This window comes from Synchiropus splendidus, chromosome 17 (assembly GCF_027744825.2).
Source record: "Synchiropus splendidus isolate RoL2022-P1 chromosome 17, RoL_Sspl_1.0, whole genome shotgun sequence".
NCBI classification, from domain to species: Eukaryota; Metazoa; Chordata; class Actinopteri; order Syngnathiformes; family Callionymidae; genus Synchiropus; species Synchiropus splendidus.
Window position 1 is genome coordinate 4,803,756 of NC_071350.1, and position 25,923 is coordinate 4,829,678.

Genomic DNA, 25,923 nt, shown 5'->3' on the forward strand with positions numbered 1-25,923 from the left:
CATGCATGTCCATTAAGTGGAATAATTAATGTCATTTTCCACTGTCATTGAAAAATGACCGTCTCAATCTCAGGACCTACAGCCCGATTGTCCTTGGACATGATACTGAACCCCAATTGCTTCTGGGAATTTCAAGTGCACCACTCACCCGATCAATATTTTAACTTTTTAAAGCACATCATTCCACGACCATCACCGTTTGTTTCGCCGGAACACGTGCGATATATGCATGTGACTTTGTGTCGGAAAATACCGTTCAATTTAATGGGGCTCAAATGCAAGTTTTGCTGTCTATATGGAACAAAACAAAACACTGAAGTCCAGCATCTGTTAGTGCAGGCAACAGTTCCATCAGGACTTTCCAATCTTCCCTTTCCCCAACCACTCTTACTTAAGTAAGAATCCTGCAATGTTCCCGGGCCAGAAATAAGCCGAAATGACTCCGGCAGATACTGGGTCAACGCCGCAGTCTTAATGGCTGGAAAACCATGCCTCAGCTGTCTCTTTTCTACGCGCAGCACCACAGCACAGCAGCTCTGCGGCGAGTGTTCAATATCTCAGTGTCCCAACTGTGAAATCACCACATAGCAAAGAAGCTAAAACACTCTCTGGGAAGAGAGCGAGTTCGAGAGCTTGGGACTATGATTTATACATGATAAGTCTCTGCTCTAATTACATGAGGGAGGCGTCCAGGAGAATCTGCAAACACATGGAAGTGAGGAGCTGGGTCCTCAAGGGCCACCGTCTGATTCTTATGGCTGTGTTTAATCACAGTGGAGAAGTTCCGAGCTTCCTGTCCTCGATTCTGATACATGTATGTTCATCACTATTCTTCTATTATTGTGTCTATCGGACACAACCAGTTTAAACTCGGGGCCCTCAGTGGCCATACTGCAGTAGCTCCAAAATATCCACTGGGGCCAATTCATTCTTCTTCTTCTAAAACATCCAATACTGTCTTATCTCAATTCATCTCATTTTCCGTCAACAGATGACAGGAAACCCATTTAGCTGTTTTTATCTTTGGTATCTGTGGCCTTGCTTTCTGTGTGGTGCACAAAGCCAGCGGATGTATTTGATGTACAGCTCTGGGCAATGTGACCATTCTGTTATCTCAGCTGGAAAAGTTTGTGAGTGCAGCGTGGGAGTGATGGGGCAATAAGATGTCAACACAGTTTGTAAAAATTCCCTCTGGCTGTGATGAACATAGAAGACAGGTTTGAGTCCTCAATACAGTGTTATGATCCAAGCAAGGATCATCTGGAATGTGAGGAAAAGCTACATCTCTCACAGAGAGAGAGTGATGGCTCAATGAAGTTTCATGAAGCAGGTAGGTGGCGCTCTTGGTTTATGATTGATGTTAGGTTTAGTTGCAACGGTTGTTCTGAAAATTAGGACACTATGTCTTAAAACATCTCGATGACACAGTATCCTAATTTCCAAGGGCCGCTAGATGTCGCTCCCTGCTCTGTTGTCTCAGTTGTCTATGAACCTCCATCATTTTTAAAGAAAGCGCCACCTACTGCTCTCTGAAAATGAAGCCTCACTAGTACCACGCCATCCACCACCAAGAAAACTCGACAAACAATCAAGGGACACGGCTTACAATCATACAAATATATGTTATTTTATTGTATAATATTCCATAATAAGACAGCTCCTTTCCGTCCACACCGGAGATATATTGAAATGTACACAGGTCTGATGCAAATCTGGGTAAAGTGGGCGATGAATTCCGGGCTGGTGTGCGTCGCTATACTGAGGGGGAGTCATCAATGGAGCCCGACAGCTGTGATGCGCATGCTTTGCAGAACAAACAAACAAAAGAAAACATCCTCATTCCAGACATTTAACAGTTTATGTGGCAGGCTACTGATTGCTGTTGTAGCCTGCTGATCCTGAATGTTGCCATCACCAGCTGGATTCATTCTTCCTCCATGTGCAAGATGTGGTATTGTTCTCTTTGCATATTGCTGGTTTTTATTCCTGCATTGCTATTTCCTGGAGATGTAAAAGAAAAATAAATCTATCTATATATATTGCAAGGAGTCCAACATGTTTCTTTTGTCCCTGTGCCTTGGGACTCGAGCCTCCTCACCAGTGCAAAGGCCGATCCCTGTGTATGGCTTTTCTTATTTCAATTTTTATCAACCATCAGTCATTCGGAAGACTTGGAGATCGGCTCGACAAACAGCCAAGCCGAGAGTATTATTAGAAAGCAGCTTTCTGGAAGACTTGTTTGACCGCATCCCACCAAGGTCTTTGTTTGGTATAACAGGACACATGTTGGCTTTAGAAAAAGAAAAAGAAAAACATGATCTCATCGATGAATACATTTCCTCTCCCACAGATACACAACCCAGCCACACACCGCCAGTTTGGGTGAGGTTCACCTCAAGGACACACTCGCTCGGCTAAAAATACAAACAGGCTATTTTGCCTCTTCTTCAGACGTTTCTGTCTTTAGAAAAATGGGCATTTAATTACAAGGAAGAAAATACAAAACACAATACTGTTGTGTTACTGTCAGGACAAATGAGTAATCCATTAGCTTCCCTGAACTGTTCGCCGTCCACACGCCGCCCAGTTGCTGACTTGGCGGTGAAGGAATGGAAGCCTCCGCAGCTCTGTAGTTTCAAATATTTCTCCGCCTGTGTCAAATGTATTTTAGTGATTCACTTTTCATTCATCATAACACGACCGTGAAGCACAAAGCTGTTGCATTTCAAGCATAGACAAGGATTCATGGTGACATTATAACAAGTAGTGACAGAAAAATAATGCAACTTCTGTGCATTTTTCCAGATTCTTCCATTAGAGGGAGCCAGTTATACATGTTTTGCTTCTAATTTCCATCCAACAGTCACAACCCAGAGCCTTAGCTTGAAGGATCTACTGATAGCCCTTTGAAACAAAAAGATGAACATTAAAGTTGAGTTGCTGAACCGTCATCGTGTGTTACCACTGAGCTTACTTAGCGTTTATATACAGTTAAAAATATATGTTAAAAAAAGAGTGTGCACCTGTTTTGTCTTTAAAGAGATAAACATTCCTTCGATTTCTTTGTCAACATAACCAAAACATCTGCATGAAAAACAATAATACTGGAGCAAAGAGTCTTTATAAAAGTTTCTCTTTCATCCCAGGTATTCTTGTTCTGGCCAACCACCAAGACAAGGGTGGAATTATGGGAGATTTGGATGTGAAGGGTGGTTTTTGAGGGCGTTCTATGCATTAATGAATGAATACGTAGCAGTGGCTGCAAGGATACATTAATGGCTACAGTCAGCAGTAGCAGTGACACAACTCAAATGCATGAAGTTGACACATTTCCTTCGTATTTGAGACATTACTCTTTCTGTTTGTGAGGCATGATTCCATATTAAAGGACTGATGGAAAGGGAATTCATTTCACCAGTCATTTGTAGAGCAGCCAATTACATTGCCATGTACCGTCAAATATTATTTACATTTTGAACAGCCTATGTCAATAATGAGTTTTTCACCTGCGATGTAAGTCAGTCGACGTTCTTTTGAATTCATTGCATCCTTCTGAATTCTCATATCCCCATAATTCCATCGACTTCCAACATGATAAAAACCAAATTTACCAATATTTACTTTAAACGCTTAACACAAATTATATTATATTATTACATATATACTATAGATGTGTGAGCTGACAGGTTTGTTTAAATGGACTGAACTCCTGTAAAACCATGATCTGCCCTGATCACCTTCCTATGAACCAAATGTCTTGGGGCCTAACCGCTAAATCTGAACCACTCTTGTCATTAGACTTGACTCCTCTTTGAGTCTACAGCAGCATCCCTCTGAGTTCATTATAAACAAATAGATTTTTCTGTCTCTGGCAGACCTTGGGGAAATTTCTGCACCCATCGCTGGCTGGTTGCTCACTTGTTTGTGGTTTATTGAGCCTATCGATCATTGTTTCAGTGCGATGCCCTTTGGTTTTCTCCTTCCCTCTCTGTCTTGTCCTTCTTTACTCTTAATCTTGCACACAATAACAGGGCATAAAACACAGAGAATAGGACGCACTTCCGCCTTTCAACCAAGACTCAACAGCTGTAAATGCTGGTGGCTTGTGAGATAGAGCTTTATTTAGAAATGAAAATCACTATAGGACATTTGTGTGTCAGCACCAAAACAGAAATTATGAGTATGAATTTCCATGTCACCCCCTCGATGTTTGTTTGTGACACTTGACACCAGTTCTTGACTGTGAACCAACTTCATCCACGAGCTCAACTGCGTTTGCTTCCATGCTGACATTGCTGATACTTGTCTCTTCATTTGCTTTGATCCATTTTTTTCTCATCCAATATGGACATATCAACATTCTACATTCCTGTCCTGTGTCACCGCCTGACAACTTGCTGTGGCCTTCCTCGACATTACATAGTCTTTCTTAAAATATTTCTGACTTGGTTGACAATAAAATATATATGTTTGAAGACGACTTTTTATTGCTGCATTCGATTGTCCTGAAAAACCCTCCTTCCTTTAATAATTCTATGGCGAAATAAACCTCTTTTAAATCTGACAAAACAGCATACTTTCACCAGTTGTCAGTATTTTGGGACGCTGCAATCCCTGGCTGTCACAAGTTTGCCTCTATTCAACTGCAGTTGGAAGATTTTCCTGGCAATTCTCTTCTTGAAAACTGTATGTGACATGAGTTTTGACAGTCAAAATAAGATTAAATTCCAGTGGATCACCTGCTGAGCACATATTCTGATATTATAAAGCTGTAAGAAAAGCACAGTCAAAATCCTGTGAGTATGTTCTCCACAAAAAAAAAATGTTAGCTTGTCAAAAGTAGAGATTTGTTAGTGCATAATGCACAAGCAGCTTCTTGAAGAAGACATCCCAAACAGCAATACCCTAGTTTTGCCATGACGTGAAAAGGGAAGAAAAATAAGCTTCACCCCACCAACACACACACTTGTCGAAAACAGTCCATACTTTACCTGCCCTCATTGTCATACATTCATCAACACGCTCTTGTGCAGCATAACCCTGCAGACTTCACCGGGGACTTTCCTTATCTACATTCCTGGAGAACCCAGCTGCTAATCCAGCACTCTTTCTAAATAACTGCCTCGATGTGTGTGCTGACACAAATTCAGACTTGCTAAAATACACCATGCATGTATTGCGCACCTCACGCTGCAGCCTTTTCTGTTCAAGTCCTTGGAAAGTTGCAGAAACTATTGGCCGCATTGTACGGAATTGAATGGACTATCTGACTTTGATTTAATTTTAGATGCACTTAAAAATTGCACGCACGCACAACAGTCTTGCTTTTGTTAGCCATCTTTGTGTGCTCCACTTTTTGCCTGGTGCAGTACACTCTGTACGTCACTGAGGATTTTGAGTGAAATATGGTGGATACCCTTAAAATAAATGCTAAAATATTGCTCAGATTTAACATCTGGACTTCTTCTGGACATCAGAGCAGGTTTAGAGGAATTATTGTCAAAATAAGTAGACGTTTTCCTTGACCACCTTTCGGGCTATCAACTTCAATATATTTCTGACCCATAATATTAAATCACTACATCATTAAACTAATTTCTTTTTACATTTTTATCACAAGCTCATGCCTCTGATGCTACTTACAGCTGAAGGAGAACATGTCTCAGCATCACCATAGATTTTAGATTTCTATTTTTGTTCACCTTGATCTCGAGAGAAAAAAATAAAAATAAAAAAATGTACTTTTTTCCAACCAAAGGAGTGAATGGCGTTTGCCAGAAGTCATCTGTTTTTACCACTCGACATACCTAAAAGCATTCCTGGGCGCAGTTGACTCCCCCAGTACAGTCCCAGTCAAACATCTACAGTCCTGAGGGCGATTCTTCCAAGGTGATTTGATAAAGCTAGTGAGTGGATAAGCTGCCAGACATTCTCAGAATAACAAGTGCCGCAGCTCTGAGGCTCCACCGCCTTTGATGTTTTGCCTTCAAACCAGTCTTTATGCTGACAGCAGATGCTGAGTGAAGTACACACCACTGCATTTTTCAGGTGACTGAGCCCACATCCATGATGGGTTCAGAGTATGACCCACTTGTTCATTTGCTGCTTTTAATAAGCCACTGCCAAGGAAACGTTTGTCGTGGCCGCATGAGCTCTGCTCAAGCCCCTTCAACATTCTTGGTTCTACGACTTATTTGACTGTGAATCTCAAGGGAAAATATATATATATAATATATAAAACAAATATTAGTGCCCACGTTGAAACGGAAAAATGCCGAACAAACAATATAATGAGATGCCCATTTAACCTTTTTTTCTCTTTTGGTTCAGAGCCTTGTGGCCACGCGACTCTGACCCGACCTGACCCAGGAATCCAGCTGATGTCTTCACTCTCCGATCCGTTTCATCTCTCAGTGAGCTTTCGCTGACCTTGGTGATTAGCTGGGCTGGATAACAGATGGGTGGGAAACCACGCTGTCACTCACTGCAGGGCTCAAGAGGCGACCCATGGGTGACGATTGTGATGCCGAGTCAGTGCTGGACCGGCATCTTTTGAAAATACTGTACAAACTAGGTGGCCGTTTGAGAGAAAAAAATAAAAGTATCACAGGGACCAAGCAGCCTGAGTCTGACGGAGACATGAAGGAGACTGCATCAGGAAATCATAGGGGGCAGGGGAGGAGGCGAACAGAGGAAGGGAGGAGGTTGTAGTCGGAGCTGCAGTTCTGGGCTGTTCTTCACTTGAGGGGGGACTCCTCTTGCGTCTCGTCTGGTGCTGGACTGCTGATTGTATATACTGCAGCCACTCTTGTAGTGCACTATCGGAGCGGGAGAGCCGTCTTCAGTCACGCTCGGTGCGTAATGGGTGCCAGTCTTCCCATTTTCATTGGTGCCAGCCCAGCGTCCCACCCTCAATATCCTGTGCTATGAGGCGTCTGCTTTGGGAGCATCTTTCGGTCCATGCTTTAAGGATGGCGAGTCTGACGTCTTGACTGTCTTCCGAGGCGGACTCACTGGCTCACTGGCGAGCTCGTGAAGTGATGGCTCCTTGTACATTGCAACTGGAAACAAAACAACGATTGTCAAAATTAAATGGTGTTTAAAGAAATATGTGGCGCTAGCTTGAAGGCAAATTTTAACGTTCATTAATGATGAGTTAAATAACGTTATGTTTCAAGTCCTCTTCATTTAAAGCAGTTTTAAAGGCCGACTTTGAAACGCCGACCGACTCACACCTTCGATAACCTTCGGTAAGAAGTGCGCAGCTCCCTTGGTTTTCTTCACCCGGTTGCCCTTCATAACCTGGCCGTCACGATTGATGCCGATGTACCAGGAGCGGCCAGACTGGGTCTGGCGGTAGAGCATGGAGGAGTACGTCACGTAGTAGTTCTCGAACACACTCTCCTTGAATCGGCACTCGGGAGTAAAATTCTCCTGAAAATAAACAGAGGCCATCTTGTATTAGCATTTTTAAATAGGTCGTAAAAATATCGCGAGTCTTGAACTGAGCGTCGCAACATGGACGCGGATACTTAAATAGAAAGGACATGGCTTTAACAGTGAAGTTCATTAATGCGCGGAGTGTATCCAGAGGCAAAGAATGCACAGATATTTCAACCCTTGTTTCATTTGAAAGGGTTCACTTCATGGCCCAGTGGGAGTGAAACCAGAAAAGCTATGAGAAGCAATTTCACTTTGTGCGTGCTATGTTTATCACATTCTCTGAGGAAAATGTTCAAATAATTATGCTAGTAATATAAATATGTACTCATGTTGAACTTATTTTACATATTTTAATTCAAACATTTCGCCACACTGAAAGACAATATCCCTCCTTTCTTTATCATACGCTGTTGATAACAAAACTATTCTGAATGAGACTATAAATACTGCTCGACTCTGTGCAGATTATGGCTTTTGTTTTTATTTTCTTTACAGACCATGATTATTAATAAACAAAGGGCATCAGCTTGTAATCTCTGACCCCCGTATTAGTCAGTTAAAATCAATCCCCACATCGAATGTTCACTTGTGATAAAATCATTTCATCCACAGTTCATCCTTCAGTGAGTTTTGGAAATTGGATTGGAAATAATTTGATCCAAATGGCTCAATTTAGCCTAAATTTGAGTGTGGCGATTGTGTTCAACTGCTTCGCAACTCATCAGCAAGTTGTAAATGGACTGTGTGCAGGGTCACAATGTGTGTGTTTGGGATCTGTTGCCATGCATCATTGCAGTTTCAATGTCACTTTAAGTTTCAGAGCTGACTTTTGACATTGAAGCCCTTTTCTATGTCAATACTTGAGCAACATGGTTCAGCATCCAAGACGCACCAATGTGCCCAGTCATAAACAGGTTTATTGACAACTATACACTATTTGCGCAGGAGAGGCCAGAGCAAAGACGAAAATAACTTCTACCCATTTCACAATCTTCAACTAAAATCGATGGCATTACATGGTTTATGTTAAGGGCTACATTTGAATGGGCGCTGTAAATCAATTCACCCTAACTTTCATCCACTGAGTGACCCAGTTGTTGTGAATGCCTACGCTCCAGAGGCTCCGCCCCTCCCCTTCTGCTCAGAACATAAGGTCCACTGAGCCATGCTTATAGACAATTTCTAATATGAAGCAACATCGACGGATATACATCTCTCTTAGCTTCTGTCAGGGTCCCGACAGGGTCCTTCTCCTGTCAGAGAGAAAAGCCAATCTACTGGATAGATTCAGTCTGGGCAGCAGGGCAGAAATGGCTGACTACAGGATTTTGGCTCCAGGAGACAGAGGAGGTCCTCACGACCAGTTTTTGGCATCAACAAGGTTTAATAAAGATCTGTAGCGGAAGAGACCTCCCATATCCCACGGATCAAAGATCATCATGTCTCTCCGTCACAGGACTCTTTTGTTGACTGGACAATCCAGGAGTGACATGACAAATACAAGACTCGGCGACCTGCTTATAGTATTGCACAGCAACCCCTCGATCTAAATCTGTTGCTAAAATGACCGCCACATCACCAGGCAGTTCCGTGAGACAGGTCTGGTGTCTTCCGCTGAGCTCACACAAAGAGAATGGCTTCGATAGATGATCACCTTCATTCATTATTAACAGAGAGCAAGAGGGGCGGGAAGTGCCCGGGACGAAAAGGGACAGGCAGACAAGAGACAACGCAGGATTGGGCGGTAGCTGACTGCTATTTGTGGAGGAGGTCCCAAGATCAGGGGGTCACCATGCAGCACATTCATAAAGCTTCATTTAACAAAGGGAAAACTCGGGGTTATTTCCTTCTCATACATTTACACCTCCAAGTGCATCTTAATTTCACAGAGAATGAAAAGGAGCAGGGTGAGAAACAACGGTTGTTATTTCTACCCATAACTTTGAATAGGCACCGCAGGACCAATAATACTAAGAACAATAACTTTCACTTACATTTGGTTTCACAAATGCTGAGCCTTATTCTTCAGCGTTGTTCTATTTCTGTTCAACATCAAGATTTGTCGTTTTATGGCAATAAAATAGCATGATTATACAATCATTTTAGTCATAAACAGTGTGTGTAAAAGCTTTGAAAATGATTCCTATAAAGCAAGATGAACATATTGAGGTTGGCAGTTCACTTTTCGCCCCTGGTATTGGGCAGTAGTTCCCCTGCTCACCCTCCAATAATGATGGACAAGTTGGTGATGCAAAAGTTTTGACTATTCAATGCTCATTCTTCACTTTTACTACTTTAAAAATGAAGAATATATGTTGTAGTTATTAAGCCTGGCATATACCGTTGGATCAAAATGGAATTATAAAGCAAAGAAAGAAACAAAACACCGCTTAGTGCCTCAGAGAAGCCACCCTATGCTCACCTTCACTCAATGACCTTCATAATACATTCATCGCAACTGCTTAACAATTCAGTTGCATAGTGATTCTCTCATTGCTACTCAATGGGGGAAAAGGAAGAGAAACAGCTCAAGTACTATCAATAGGTTTGGGTATTGTTATAGATTATAGTCATTCCATTTACGCTACTACTCACTGAAACCAGGTTTTGAAAGAGTCAAATCGAAAGGATGTTTTTAAACTTCTTGATCAGTTTACTGTGTGTTGCACAAATGACAAGGAAACTTTAGAAACTGTCATTTAGAGTTCAATAAGTTCAGTGGCTTGAGCATCAGAGACAAACAGTCATGGTGTCGGATCTGTCCATTTCTGGAACAGAAATTAACCCCGTGAAGCCTGAACCTTGGAACAGTTGACAGAGACCGTCAGTTCTTTTAAACTGAGGTCTTTATTGGTCCATATGAACAATTTGAAACATCCATAAACACGTCATTCAATACATCTAAATATCATGCGTAAGCAATCTTATTTGAATAACAATCTAAACATGGCGGGTTCAGTGTAGATGGCGAGTGTCATTCTGGTTATTATCATCGGTGCAGGACAACCACACATGCTTCCTGAGGAGACATGCTGGGGACATTCTTCATGCCACCTTGTGTTAGTGCTGTAGCAAAGATGACGGTTGAAGGAAGGAAGAATGAAGGAAAAAAAAAAGGATTCAGAAAGGGTACATTTGCCACTCAGAGGAAAGTGCTTGACAAGGGTATTTCAGTGCAAGTCCCTGGTCACAATGTCCCCTTCTGGTATGTTTAGTAGGGGACGTGAAGTGGTCAGGGATTTAACTTAACCGAGCATTTCTAACCCCAACCAAACTCTGGATATAACCCGGATGGTGAAACCCTTAGATTTCAGGGCAATTTCAGTCTGCGAAAACAGGAATTTGATTATGTGGCAAAAGAAGAGAGAAATGTCTCTTTCTTACAAGTGATTTGTCGCTTTATCCTCTTGAAGTGAACATGCTTTTGACTGCTGCTTGGCAATTTTACCCCTTACCAAGGGGGTGCGCCGGCTCTCAGACAAATAATGAGAATGAAATGTCAAATATAGTTATTCACGTTTCCCATGCTCTGGAGCTGCTGGTACAGATGGGAAATGCACAACTATTGTCATAATCCGAGGCTGACTGCATCCAGCCAGAGGAAGACAAAGGCAATGGTGAAAGCTTCCGACACAGAAAGACCAAAATATAACAAACAAATCCGAAGTTGGTTTGGAGACTTGCACCTCACAGTAATCAAAGGGTTACTGTAAAACAATTCATATTTTGTAGGAGACGTCAGTGTGCATTCTAAATCGTCATGCAGGTACTCGAGGGGTGGAGGGGGGGCGTCGGCCAAACTATTGGCCAGCTGCCACTGTTACGGCCCCATCAAGGCGAGGGAGAAATGAAGAGCTGTGCCCCTCTGCATCTGCTCTGGGCCTCACAGAGGAGCAGTGGTGGCTCACTGTTTGACAATCCCATCCCTCCACAGAGAAAACGCATCACTCCGGCACAACACCCTTCTGCTCAACCTCCGAAGTGACACCAGTGACAACCCCACTCTCAAGTCATCCTTTAATTATCCTTGTAACCTGTCAACCAGAAATCAGTCTCATGATTCATCCCACCTAGGATTCATTTATATCACTGTCCACAGTGTCACAAACAGCTCAGCATGTGGCGGAAATGCAGGGACACAGTTGGTGTGTCATGTGCAAAGATTCATTCATTCAAGTTTAATATTCTTATTTGAATTAAAAAGGATTATGTTGTGAACATATGTCACGTGTGCCGTCCACTTTCGTATTACGGAATGGTAACTGCCTCTTTCTCTCAAAGCAGTTCGTATACATCCACCTGTAGCCACTATGCCTCCCATGGCTTCGTAAATGTTCGTCTACGTTGTCAATCACTGTCTGCAAGTCAGTGCGCTTTTAACACTCTGATCAAGTAAGTGACATGCCTGACTTTATTTTTTTGAATCCCGAAATAAAAATGATCTCAAAGATACAATTTATCATGAGATAAAAATTATCTCGAAATATCTCGGGATAAAAAAAAAAGTCATGCTTGCCAATTCTAATACGTATAGCGTAGCCACATGTGGTATTATTGGTATCATTTTGAGGAGAAGGCACTTGATTGAGTGTTAAAAGCACACTGACTTTGCTGTCAACAATAGTCTCACTTGCAGACAGTGAATGACAACGTTGACAAACAGTTACGAAGCCAAGGGAGACATAGTGGCTACAGGTGGATGTATACGAAATGCTTTGAGTGAGAGAGGCAGTTACGCATGCGCTGACATCTACGATTGTATCCTGAGATAAAAATTATCTCAGGATACTAATTATCACGATATGACAGTTATCTCGAGATAAAAAAATGATCTCAAGATAACTGTTATTTCAGGATAAAAATAATAAAGTCATGCATGTCACATCCAAAAACATAAACACATGCATGTCACTTCCAGGGCGCCCCCTTCAGAGGTTTTTAAAACTTAATGCTGGTTAATTTTCTTCTGTGTGTAAACACGTCCTCCATCCCCTGTGTGGCAGCTGGATATTATTCTCACGTCGGATACTCGCCTGAAAGCTGCCTCCGGATCCAAACAGAGCAGACCACCCAGGGTGAAGCTCCACATTTACCTGCCCTGATGAATTATTCCAGAGTGTGTTTAATATTGTAGTGAAAGGGTTCACATTTTGAAGGGTGACTGGGGAATAGCTCTATATTAATGTCACGGACTGCAAATGAAATAAGACTCACTTTCTTCTCCTCCGACTTATTGAGGGACTTGGAAAGACTCTGTTCAGCGTGTCCCAGGCCAAAATGAATTTAAATGGAATCAGATAAGCAGGCTGATATGTGGCATTCGTGCTGAGAATCCCCAAGAAGGAAAGAGGCTCTTTATGATGCAGAGCAGCATTGCATCCTCATGCCCGTGCACCCCACCCCCCCCCTTGTCTGATTACATCTATTCCACCGGCTTCAAGAAGCTTAACTCTCCCTGCCACCATACACACAGAAGCTGCACTCCCCACCAAATAAGGGCAGTGCAGAACTAATAACACACATTCTTTACAAGGTGGGGTTTCCTAAGTGCCACAAAGAAGACGTCCCTCTCTGCATGTAATGAGCAACAGCGCAACATTTTCATTTAAAAAAAAAAAGGGAAGCCATGAATAATCTTCAATACCTTGTTTAGTCTCTTCTCTATTTAGCATGCAGGGTGTGCATTTTCAAGCAATTTCCCTTTAAATTAGACCTCCAGTTCCGGAATTCGAACTGGCGAACGCTCCTGACTTGGCAATTATTTGCCGCCCCCTTTATAAACAGCAGAGGTCACAGAGTCACGCAGACGCCCCACGTCCTATTGACCGTCCCGTCAGCTCTCAAGGTAATCTGTGGGAAAAAGTGTGAAAGCTGCTCAGCTGCAGTAATCCCACATGCTTCCTCCTGCTGCAGCAACATTTATAAGCATCGAATCTAAACAGAGGCACATGTTCGGCGCGTGTGCAGCGCTGGAAGCCAGCGGCAGGATGTCATGCTGATGATGCTGTTACAGAGCCAGATGTAGATGCTCTATGACACGCCACGTTACGCAAGTCAATAGGGCATGGATGTGCTTATTAAGAGGGTTTTACAGAGGATGAGTCTGACAGTTAATGCCGTCTCGCGGCACACATGTATGGTCTGCTTCTAATTCCTCATGATACTGCAGAGGCTTGTGCCACAAGGGTGACGGCTGACAGCTGGAAGGCCCCTGTCAATATGATGCATCAGTGACAGAAGGGCAGCTTGTGTTCCCGCGCGTTAAATCCCCCGCGCCAACCCTTATTAAGATGCACCTTGGCTGATCCGCTGGCAGTTGTAACCACAGCGGTTCAAATTCAGCTCATCAAAATAAGGACGTCATAAATCCACCGGACTGTGGTTTGTTTAAAAAAAAAAAAACAGAGGGCATTTGCAGTAGATTTATAAGCATACACGTCGGTATTTCTTTGTTTGGTGTGTTTGCAGTATTATTTACACGACGCACGAGACAGCACCGAGACTGTTGTTAAAGAAGTCGCTCTACATTTTTAATGAGACTTAATGGAAGCAAGTGCTGCAATGGTTCGTCTACTGAAAACCGCACAGCCATATTACACCGAGAAAAGTGTGTCACTTTGCCACAGACAATTGAAATAATACGCTCATTTCTTTTTTTTTTTTTTTTTGGTCTTGTATTTGTCTTGTATTTTTTATTTTCATGTTTTCTTCAGCTTATTTTTTCTTGAATAAAATATCTATCTATCTAATATTTCAAATATTACGAGTGAAATGTATCAATGCCCATTTTTTTTTTTTCTGATTTTAGGATTAGCAACTGTAATAAAATGCATGTGTGCAATGTGTTCAGTGTGGCATTGTTATTATGACAGGTTATTATAGGTCCATTTATTGAAGTAGAATAACTACAGGTCAACAGTGCAAGCGGAGTGAAAACCTGCGACTTCAGTACTGTGTATTTAAGGTGTCGTAATAAGTTTCTGGCATTTATGCATCCTCATCTATCCATTCATAAAGAAAAGAGTCATGAACCAGGTGAACATCTGTTTGATGCAGTAGAACTTGAACTTGAACTTGAAATAGGTTCAAAGTACTGGCTAAACAAAGCAGTTTGTGTGTTTCATAATATGCAACATGGCGAGACACCGGCACCTGGAGCTGACAAAATAAACTTAATACTATGGGCCTGCACAAACACACAAAAACTATCATAAATGAGGAATAAAATCATCACTCATTGTTGCTGGACAAGTTGGCACCGTAACTGCGTCGCAATAATATCAGCCACTTGGCTATCTGCAGTGAAGCATTTAGTTCTATTTAGAGGCCTCTATAATCTTATCAACTATTTCAGTGAAACTGAAGCTGATGGATGTTTTGCAGTAACTAAGGTGATGCTCAAGTCTTGTCTATTTGTGTCTTGGTTTTTCTCACTGTAAACCAAAACAAGGAAAGACATGTACTGAATTTTTTTTATTCGACTTTTACCATATATATATATATATATATATATATATATATATATATATATATATATATATATATATATATATATATATATATATAATGGAGAGAGAACACAGAGGACGAAAACAATATCACATTTATTCACTTCATGTATTTAATCTTCCTCCAGCCAATTATTCTATCTGCTCCTTTTTCTAGCGTCCACATTTCCTCTAGTCCTGTGGCAAAAGTGATGCTATCTCCAGCAAGTGCTGCCCTGCATCTTGATGAAACTCTCCCTTGAAAGGAAAACAACATAGCTGTTCATCAATAGTCTCATCAACCCCCCTGGAAGCCCCCTCGCGCTGTCACAAGTAAGCCAAGGAGTCATTTTAAAAATAGCATCGCCATCTTCATTCTCATTGTGTCAATTAATTCTAAGCTGAATGGAATCTATATCCATTAAAGGACAGTGTGTTGGCTGCCTTTACCTTTTGTGACTTTGCTCCAGTCTAAAATTGTTAGCGATACTGCATGTTGTCAAAGAATGGCCTGTTGGCCACTGACTCAGAGGGCTCTGTTGTTGGCGGCTAAACTCCAGCCACACGTGTCACAAGTCAGCGCAGCGTGGCTTCATTGAATCACATATTCAAAACCAAACATTACAGAGCAGAGAACGCCATCTGGTGGCCTCTCAAAATTAGGACACAGTTTCATGAAACCTCATCAACCCATCTCAACGGAACATGTACAGGAGAAGGAGGACGCATTTGGAGATGAAGGCAGATCATTTACTTTAGAGATTATGGCATAGAGCAGGAAAACACATAGAAGGGAAGACATGGTGGATCCGCTGTTTTGTCAAGACAGAAGGAAAACTGACTTAGAATTGAGGCGATGGAGTATGAATGGATTTTGTGGAGGTGACAAGAACGTCAGCATGATCATGGGCTTGGAAGTACAAGTAATGTGCATCCGCCCCATTGGTGGGATGTCAGCAAAAAGGGTTAGACAAGGTGGTAAACTAGATTTGGTGAGAGTCCAAACAAAGCCCAAACAGACTGAATAGAACTGGTGAGCAATGTGAAAGTGAGGGTAGCTCTCAAGAGCAAGTGGTTCGGTTTGAAGGTGTAAAGGAGGCATAGCTGAATGACATGCACTGTGTCTTTGTTAATCTAAAGATGGACATTCCTAGACAGAAAGGTTGGCACAGTCTGAGGAAATCAAAGGCATCTGAGATGTTTAGGTGATGCCGGACATGTTCCAGGCCAGAGAGACAGCAGGGAGGTGTTTGAAGGACAGACACATCATAGATCTTTTGCTTGATATGGTGATGGAATGGAGGCTGCTGAGAAGATGAATGAAAGACAGTGGCTGCAAGGCAGAATACATATGTGGAAGAGAGAGGGCCACATTTGAGACGCAGGCAGTGGAGATTGTGATCAAAGGTGAGTGACGTATTTGTGGTAAAACACAGAGTAATGGACTGCGATCACGGGATACGTACATAAGTGGCCGGGGCAGACTAAATATAGCAAGATGCTGAAGATTTCCGCATCTCTAAGAAGCAAGAAAACAAATGCTGCCAATCCTCCGAAGGCTGTGTTTCTGCCAATAGGGCAACTCTGTGTTGGCGTTTTCCATGGTCTGCCAATTCACACGACTAGCTTTACATGCAGTCTTATGCTGGTCCGCTCGCTGGATTGATAAGACGGAGGCCCACACTGTCTCTCCAGGTCAGACATTTTGAGCAAGTAAATACGGTTCATTGGCCAAGACTTTCCCTCAATTGAAACTTTTTTTGTACCTGTCATTTCAGTAACGCAATGCGTTTCTGTTGGTTTGAACTCTCACTAATGTTCAAACATATCCTAGGTAAGGAATGATATTAGTTGTCATTTTTGGGCAATATGCACAACAGTGATATTAGTAAAGCAAGCAACTCTTTCTTGTGTGTGAAACGATGCATATCACTGCTATTTCACACATAAAAGCTGCAGGAAAACCAACAACAGCAAGACTCTTCTCTCCAACAAGCCTTTTATTTTTGCTGAACCCTGGCCACATGGAGAACTCAGTCTGGAATACCGGCAGTGACACATCAATGAAATGATGAGATGAAAAACTAGACTTTGAAAATAAGGCACTTTCATGTTTAAACATTGGTAACTGACTTGCTGACGTCGCTCAACATTACAAAAGGACTTTCCTATCTTTCTCTTTCTAACTTCCCTGTTTAAGAATAAAATGTGTATTCTATGAATGGCCATTATTTTTTTACATTTCCTACTAAAAGCTCTTCACTAACACCTAATCAGTTTTAAATTCAATAATAATGTTTCCTTTGAGTGGTGTATATTTGAGCTATTCTTAGCCTTGTGCAGCCTGGCACCAGGTGACTGTGCTCTCACATAAAGGGCTCTTAACAAGCACTTTTGCAGTCTGTGATTTGTTGGTGGGGAACCCAATGTGAGTAAGTGCTATAAAGAACGGAAGTAAATTAAACATTTAATATATTAACATTGGAGGTGGACCACAGCATTAATGTGTTCTCCATTTTTGTATATAGCATAACTTCATCATGTCGTGAAGCTCAAAGGTTTGAATGGCTTAAAAGTTTAATGCACAGCTTGTGAGTCTAAACTCTGGACTGCCACCATCCTGACTCTGCTGTTGTGACTCAGAACCTTGCATCATCATCTGTACCAGGAGATGGTGAAAACCACCCTTGGTGTCGGTGGCGACGGAACATACGGGTGGATAACACGAGCGCCCCCCTTGTGTCAACAGTGGGTTGAGCTTCCTCGCAGACAGAGAGCTGCTCACCGCCGCTTCGCACCATGCTTAAAACTCACAAAGAGGAGGCTCGGCCTATTTAGCGGGCCTCCCTCCAAGCAATTTTCTTGAAACACGCATCTCTCTCTTCCTCACAAAAACACTTTATCAGCCAAATCCCGCGATATTCCATGTTACTCAGTGGATCCCGTTCTATCATCCAATGCCACGATGTTGTGATCGCGGAAATCATCAACTTCCACCAACTACAGAAAGTCCCAACACCATCTGTGACACGATAAAAAGTCATCCCCACTCGTGTGCATCACACTTGGTGCCACTGTGTTGGCCAACTTTCCTGTCTTGAAGCACCCCTGCGTGCACTGCAGGGCTGAGCGACTGCACCTCTCTTCAGTTTGTATCTTCAATTTTTCCTGTGTTGGTCTCAACTCATCAGATTGTCAAAATCATATTTAGTAAATTGTAGTGTTTTCATACCTTTTGAGCGATTTGGTAAATTTGCGCCATGAATAAAAGCCCTAGCTGCCTATGTAAGAGCTGCCCAGCCTGCACTGAACAGTATAGAGTCACTTGTACTTGTGTGCAAGTGTTGGTGAATTCCAAGGTCCCTCCAGCAAGCATTAACTAAAAAGGAGGAACTTTCAGAGAAACCTGAGCCTACAATACAGCTTTCATTGTACGACGTCTCCTTTAAACTGCTCCATAAATCTTCAAGCTCTTGAAGTGTGAAATGTTTTTTTTTCAGATTTATTCAGACTCATTTTGTCCTCTTTCTCCTCAAACAAAAGCCATTCTTTCCAAAATGAGATGCCACATGATAAATCAAGGATTTTATTCTTGGCCTCTTGATATTTGCTGAGTGGATTTCTGTGACAACTGAAAGCAAACATTCACTGGCATCAGTAGCGTGGGATCATGCTCTTACTTCACTTACAAAGCAAGATGTACTGAGCGATGTGATTTAATGTTTTTAACTGGCTTTTGATGGACAACAGTCCGGGGGCCACACCCATGCTATAGATGGGTGTCTAGTGGCGGGCCACTGGGTCAAGTCGTGTGGACCCCTAAAGACCCGTGGGCCAGGAGACCCCAATGTTATGCCATGGGCGTGAGGATGCAACCGTTGGAACGTAGGGAACACTACCAAACTCAAATCACTTTTGGAGTCAGCCTATTTCCAACCAACCCGTAAAGTTTTATAAAAAGATCTTTGTCCATTTTGGAGATGAGTGTCAAACAGACAAAACTACCAGCACTTACGAAAGAGCAGAAGTTATTGACAAATCAAATAAGGCCGACATAAGTCCAACATTTGGGAGGAGTCTAGCAAAATGGAAAACAGTAGAAGTCGCACTGTGAAAATGAGGCGATTGTCAGGCCTGCATACATAAAAAACCTTGTCCCCTTCTCTCAGCCACTCTCTCACAAAACACGTCTTGAGGACTTTTTCAGAGCGCATGGATTGTAAAATGGGGCAGGAATGAGCCAGACTCTATTTTAGTATCAGGAGCAGCAATTTCCTGTTGTCACCTACAACAAGCGGAGCAGAGATTTATTGTTAAAACAAGGCAGCTTTGGAATCTCTCTGCTAAAGACTGTGGTGGGTACACATCAACAACCTGGACATTTTGTATAAAGAGGAAGGAGCAGGCTGAGATAATGCTCCGACCTATTCCATCCCAACATCTGCTAGCAGCGCTGGAAATGACTGTATAAAAAGGAGCCGTTAAATGAAAACGTTCCTCATCACAGACCTACTTTTGGCACTAAACAAAATGTCGCTTCGCTCTCAGAGTGGCAGACAGCATTCAAACAATGTATATTTGTATTTATATTGTCAAAAAGTGAGCTAGTGGTGCTCTGGAGAAAACGAGAAGGTCATAAAATCCAACCAGCACAGGAAGACAGCTGTTCACCTACAAAAACTGTGTGTGCAAATATGCGTGTGTGTGTGTGTGTGTGTGTGAAGCAGAGAGGAAATTCTCTTAAAGAGGTCAGCGTCGGCTGCTGTACTGGTGCCGAGGAAATCCCTTCTCTGTTCACAGATGCGAGGCACCAAACTCTAATGCATACTAATCACAGGCTCAGAAGTTTGTGGGGGACGGTTTATTTGCAAAACGTTATTATTTAATGCGTCTAGCATGTTTGATGGTGTGCTCCCCTGCACACCTCCCACGAGCCAATTCCAGCTAAAGCACATAATTCAAAAGGTACAAAGCGTGGACTCTGCTATCCACCTGCGACGTATATAACCTTATCACCCGTCATTCAACATGCAAGATAACAATAGCGGGGGACAAAATGTGCCGTCATGAATCACCGGACACAATAGCCACGTCGAGCATTTTACACACAGCCGCGGTCAGATGAGCGCGCCGCACTGCTTTGTATAATCGAAGTGAATGCCTAAATCTTCCGTGACAGGCTGTGGAGGTTTCTGTGCTGAAGCTGCCGGCAGTGCCGCTGTCCAAGGTGCTGATGGGTTTGGACACTGGAGAGCTGCAGCGTTCCAGGATGGGCTTCCCAGATCTCTCCATATTTACACATGACAGCTTTATTTTGGAGCTAAATAGTCGAGCTCATTAACAAGATTGGCGTTGTGTGTGCCCAAGCCCCAAATGACTTTGAATGAGCTCCAGTGCGATCGTGGGTTTTAGTTATCTATGGAAAAGAGGAGGCACTTGAGCATTTGTTGATGCTGAAGACTGTTGTTAGCACACCTCGCTGCGTGCACCATTTTACTTGAACCAAAGAAGTCATGAAAGCAAATTCAGTTCTAGTATGTCTGGAGAGCATCGCACATGTGGACGTGTTGTGGAAAAATATTAAAAATGCTTAGCTTGTACTTTGTCTGCATGGGAAATTAGAACTACCACTTCATATGTTCATCTGGCTCCATGACGGAACACATTCACATGCATAGAAAAAATCACATCCTGTTCAGTGGGACGTAAAGTTGCCACGTTGTTTCATAATTTCTGGTACAGTCCCACTGGTCTTCCAAAATTGGATTAACTATAAAGGAGGAACTTTCACCAGAACACACAATACGGCTTTTATAGTACAATGCCTCCTTTAAACTGCTCCATAAATCTTCAAGCTCTTGAAGTGTGAAATTTCAGACTTATTTTGTCCACTTTCTCCTCAAACAAAAGCCATTCTCTCCAAAATGAGATGCCACATGATAAATCAAGGATTTTATTCTTGGCCTCTTGATATTTACTGAGTGAATTTCTGTGACAACTGAAAGCTTCTCAGCGCTGATGAGAATCTTGCAGAGCTCCCGAATGACTTGCATCACAAAGGCAGAGCAGTTTTGTTTAGGATACGTGGCTTATACTTACAGAGGTGTAGAGGTACCCATCGCTATTCATGGCGAGATACAGGCCCGTCTTTGCACCCTGGATCGCAACAATCCGCAGTCCCACAGGAATTAAGTTGAACTGTGCTAAATTGGATTAGAACAGAAGAGAAAGTACCGCAAAGAGAGAGGAGGAGGACAAATTGAAAATCAGTAGAGACTGTAAATTCAAATATAGAAACCGATTTTCCAATGCTGCTACTCTGTTCAACCTAATGACTGTGACCTCTTCAGGTTTATGGACACAACAGCTCTCACCCTCAGGACTGATGGTGCCACTAAATAATAATAACAATAACATAACATAAATAATAAACATAATAACAATAGTGAGAGTGCTCGCTCCAAGTGAACTGCGGTGGGTTCATTCTGAGTCTTCAATGTTTTTAACCACCGCATGGAATTGTGTTTCATGATACCACAACCAACACTAATATCTTTTTGTCTAAATCTTTAAATGCTCGAGAGTGTGCTTTAGTCATCTTCACTTATGAATTATGATTAAAAAGTTTCAAATGTGACAGTGGCAGATGGTACATATCCAACACATATTTTGCCACGGTTTTGGATCTGTGATATGAAGTCATTGTTTCAGCTACAGACTGAGGTCGAAAAGTAAAACACACACAACCCAGGCTGTCCAAACAGATTAGTCCCACACACACACTCACAGAAGGAGCTGCTTTCGTCCCTGGTGCTGTCCATGGTGCCGTCAGGTTGCATCTGCAGGTAGTAGCCATGTTGGCTGTAAAGTCGTGTGACGATGCCCTTCAGCTGTGGTTCTGCAAGTAAACAGAGAGCGGTTCTTTGGTTTTGCAATTTAGTGAAGTTTACAACCAAAAACAAACCGAGCCGGGACCACGATTATGATTCATAATGGACTCAAACTGAAAATTGAATTTAAAATGGATAGCGCTTACATTTATTACCTAAACCTGGGGTCAAGAACCTGTTTGACTGAGAGAGTCAAAAAACCTACATATTCCAAAATGTAATTCATGAGAACCATGTATTTGTAATGCGAAACACAAATACATGGAAACAGAAAACCAACAATTTAAGCGTCTAAATATGATGGAACAATTTTATGAACACATTACTTTTCCGATCCAGCGGTAAGGAACTGAATCGAGAAACATTAGCATCACAGCGTTTATGATTCCTTGGCTATTGACTCCCTCGTCCCCGAAACCGAGAAGCATGATCCCATCATCCTCAATAATAAACTCAGTTACAATGACCAAGACAGTCGCCATGATGTTTAGAAAGTGCACCGGTGGATGAAAAGGCTGATCTTGATGGAGTGTAGTTGTAGGTTATATAGCAAGAATAGCTTCATGTGTATTGCCTTAGAACACAGCATCAGCGACAGTCAAATATTTAAAAAGGTATATTCTCCTCACTATGTGTCCCCAGAATCACTGTATTATCTTGCAAGACTTCGATTATTCCAAAGAACAACCTTAGATGCGACTGGGTCTGACCAAGGAAATATCTTACAAAGAGAATCTCGGTTGAGGCTTGTCTGATAATTGGTATTTATGATTATTGTTTCAAGTTCTGATGAATTCATCACTGTAAATAGATCGTTCTTTAACAGTCTTCCCTTGCTGACATTGACAAAGAATAGCTGAGTGATTTACAATAAAGAAGAATGTTCCAATATGAAGCTGGTTTTCAAATCAAAGAATATAAGCCATTATTATTGCACCTTCAGTGATCATGTGTTTTGATCACCTTGTATGGTTTCTGAATGTGTAACTTCAGGTCACCACTCTTCTCGATCCTATACACGTTGGTCATGCAATGATGGGCAGGAGGGTTTAGTGGACTTCTTTACCATCTTTCAATTGCACTCAGCTTCGCAGGGAAGATCATATGTGTCTCTCCCTTCACTTCCAGGAATTTCTTCTTCATTACCACTTCATTTTCTTCTTCCTCAGGACAGACTTTTATTTGGTAATTGTGGTCATTTCTACTCGACATGCTCCCCAGACAACCTTGCATGACATGAACCCCTCCTTGAATCACCAGCTTGGGTCGACCAATGCTTTTTCATGACTGTTACCGATATCTGGTGGTTTAGAAAAGCCGATAACCGATATTAAGCTGATATTGTGGGCTGATATTTGTCCGATATTGGTATTGAGAAAATTACATTGTGGAGATATTCCTTTGTTTGCAAACCTTCCATGAGAAGAAATAGACAGTAACTGTTTTATTGCTTAAGTTGAACAGAAAAAATGTACTGACTAACTTGCAAAAACGGTTCAATAACCCTCAATAACAACATAATCTGTTGGCCTGGCCAACATAAATAGAACTTAATCCATCACTAATGAAAACGTGAATTAACAAAAAAAAGAGGCCGTACATATCACTTGCACTTTGCCAAAGGTATGAATGAGCGACAGTGTATATTCTTAACACAAAAGAGCACAAAAGGTTGATAGCGATATGGACTGGTAAGTGGACAATGGCCCAAAAATGGAGAGTATATTGGCCAAACCGATATGTTATTCGTCCACTAGTTGAAGACTTGCACCCTTTGCTATACTGAAATACCAGTCTATATTACATTAAATGCTGCTCATAACCTTTCAAGTTTATTTGCGAACAGACAGATAGATAAACACTATCAAAATCAAAACATCTTGGTAAAAGGGGAAATTGAAATAGGGGTAAGATTAAATGAAAAATAAAGGTCACAATGTTACAAGAGAAAAGAAAAAAAAGACAACTCCATGACAGCACAACACATCAACGCTTGGTTGGATTCCACTTTTCAGCCATTTGCTTGTATTTTTAGTCCAAAGTTACAATGAAATGACGCCAAAAGACTTGAATAAAAGATGTATATAATCAGGAGGTGGTGCGGCAGAGGAAGCATGTTGGATTGAGAGCGTGAATGTTTAATGAGCAGAGTCCCTGCAGCATGTTTGCATTCAGCTAACTGTTCTCACACTCCATCAACTCGCCGGTGGAAACCTGAATTATGTCCGGAGCAGGACCGCCCCACACCTAGTGATGTAGCCACCCTTCTCTGACTTTCTGAGCGCAGTCATTAGTCCGGGCCGGAGCGGAAAACTGACCGTTCGCTTTCGATGCAGATTTAATGAGGTGGATAAAACATGGATGAAGGAGCAGTTTATGGTTGTCTGACCCTGGGAATCATTGGGGAGTTTCCTTCAGCGCTATATTCCGCCCATGACCTCCCACATGCTCCCCGGGGAGAGACCTAGGGCACTGCGCAATCTGCCTTGTTCTTTGGCGTTGCATGTGGAACAAGAGCGTGGCAGAGGACACAAGGAAGAGCTCTGTAAAACAATTTCCCAAAGGAAGTGTGCCAGGGCTGACACATCAGTGAAGTTGCGACCTACTCCCATTGTAGCATGCTGCAGCAACCCCCGTTTTCTCCCTTTCAAAGCTGCTTGTCAAAATATTTCTCCTTCTCTGCGCCCTCGCTTTCTTCTCCACTCTTCCATCCTCTGTTTCATTTCTTCTGAATTATGTACGCGCTCATCTCATCTAATGACATCATGCATTGTCCAATCCGAGAAGGGACGCTGCTGAATTCAGTAGCAAAAGAGGCAAACGGGAGAGGCGAAGGCAAATGGAAATATTAGGAAAGCTTGGATCGAGAGTGAGCCCAAGGAAGAGTGTGAGTGAGTTGTCATTTCATTTAGAGTGACGGCTGTTTCTGCCCCACAAAAAGCCCATTTGGGCAGTGATTCAATAGATCATGCAATATGGCTGCAATGAAAGCTCCCAGGTGAGGTGTCACGGCTGCTCAAGCTAATGTTTCACTTATGCAAGCTGAAACTTCAAACTCCTCCTCACTACACCAGCTCACTGTCAGTGATCAAGGTTTCTCATTGTGCTGCAAATATCACAATTTTGCAATGTGTTTTCAGTACTTGCAGAAGACGCTACTTTGGCTGCGAATGATTTTACTTACTTGCAATTTTCCCTCTAAGCTGCGCGCGTGCGCAATTGTGCACAGCTGATACGATCTCAGCGCACAAAAATATCTACGGTGCGCCACAAAAATTAATCCTGAATTGAATATAAATTACTGCAATTTCTGGACTACAGGACTTCTTCAAGACATAAAGCCTTATGACATTAGACCAATAAAATGAAGTGCTCACAGCACAGTTCGACCGTGTGTGTGCTTAACCGGCAGTTTCCACAGGTTCTCCAGTGCAGTGGTTCTTAAGACTGCTACATACACAACGGAACGACCAGCAACTAGAAGAGCTGCTATTTGAAGTGAACTATTGGAGCTGGCTGATGTTTAAGAGTCGCCCTGGTTGGTCAAAACGTGCGCATGCACTGTGAAATTGGGGTGGCGGAGTTACGCACAGGAGAGAGAATCGTCGCAGCGCCGGTTTCAGACTGCAATAAAGTACACAGTACAGTACACGCTAGTCAGGTGAGGAAACTAACAGTGTAGTCAATGAAAGAAACCTGTTCCTGTTTCATTTTAGCCTGATCTACACAGGCTCACTGTTCCACCGTATTCTGTGTGTCAAGCGGTCACAGAATACAGTGGCTTCAAGTGGACAAAATTCAGTCTCACGGCATACAGATTATATATATATATATATGTGTTGGGTGTCCTGACCGTGTTGACAACAGAACATGCAGAGACCACGACCAAGACCAAAGAGGGGCCAACACCAAACTGAATAGCAATGACAGAAAATGACTACAGTTTCGTTTGCAGTCTACAGTACAAGTGGACTTGTGCTTCAGTATTCTGTCTTCAGTTCAGTCTCAGTCTTGGTCTTGGTCTCAGGATGCTATGGTCTTGACGCAGCCCTCACTACAACACTAGCCCTAAGTGTTTTGAAAATGCTGCGCAAACATCCAGC

General features: G+C 42.3%; 1 protein-coding gene across 3 annotated transcripts in view; it reads right to left on the reverse strand.

Annotated features, from left to right (window-relative positions):
- Positions 1–1,650: 1,650 nt before the first annotated feature.
- The window catches only part of fgf11b (fibroblast growth factor 11b), a 47,897-nt gene continuing 23,624 nt past the window's right edge, over positions 1,651–25,923 (reverse strand). The window contains exons 2-6 of one of the 3 annotated variants that reach the window (XR_008412801.1): positions 21,718–21,828; positions 21,030–21,133; positions 7,236–7,434; positions 6,309–7,061; positions 1,651–2,651 (exon numbers count right to left, since the gene is read on the reverse strand). Coding sequence is in view for 1 of the 3 variants with exons in the window: in XM_053847341.1 (XP_053703316.1) it covers positions 6,925–7,061; positions 7,236–7,434; positions 21,030–21,133; positions 21,718–21,828 (551 nt within the window). In the remaining 2 variants the exon portion in view is untranslated. Of the gene's footprint in view, positions 7,062–7,235; positions 7,435–21,029; positions 21,134–21,717; positions 21,829–25,923 lie in introns of all 3 variants that reach the window. The other 2 variants (XR_008412800.1, XM_053847341.1) reach the window with 2 other exon arrangements.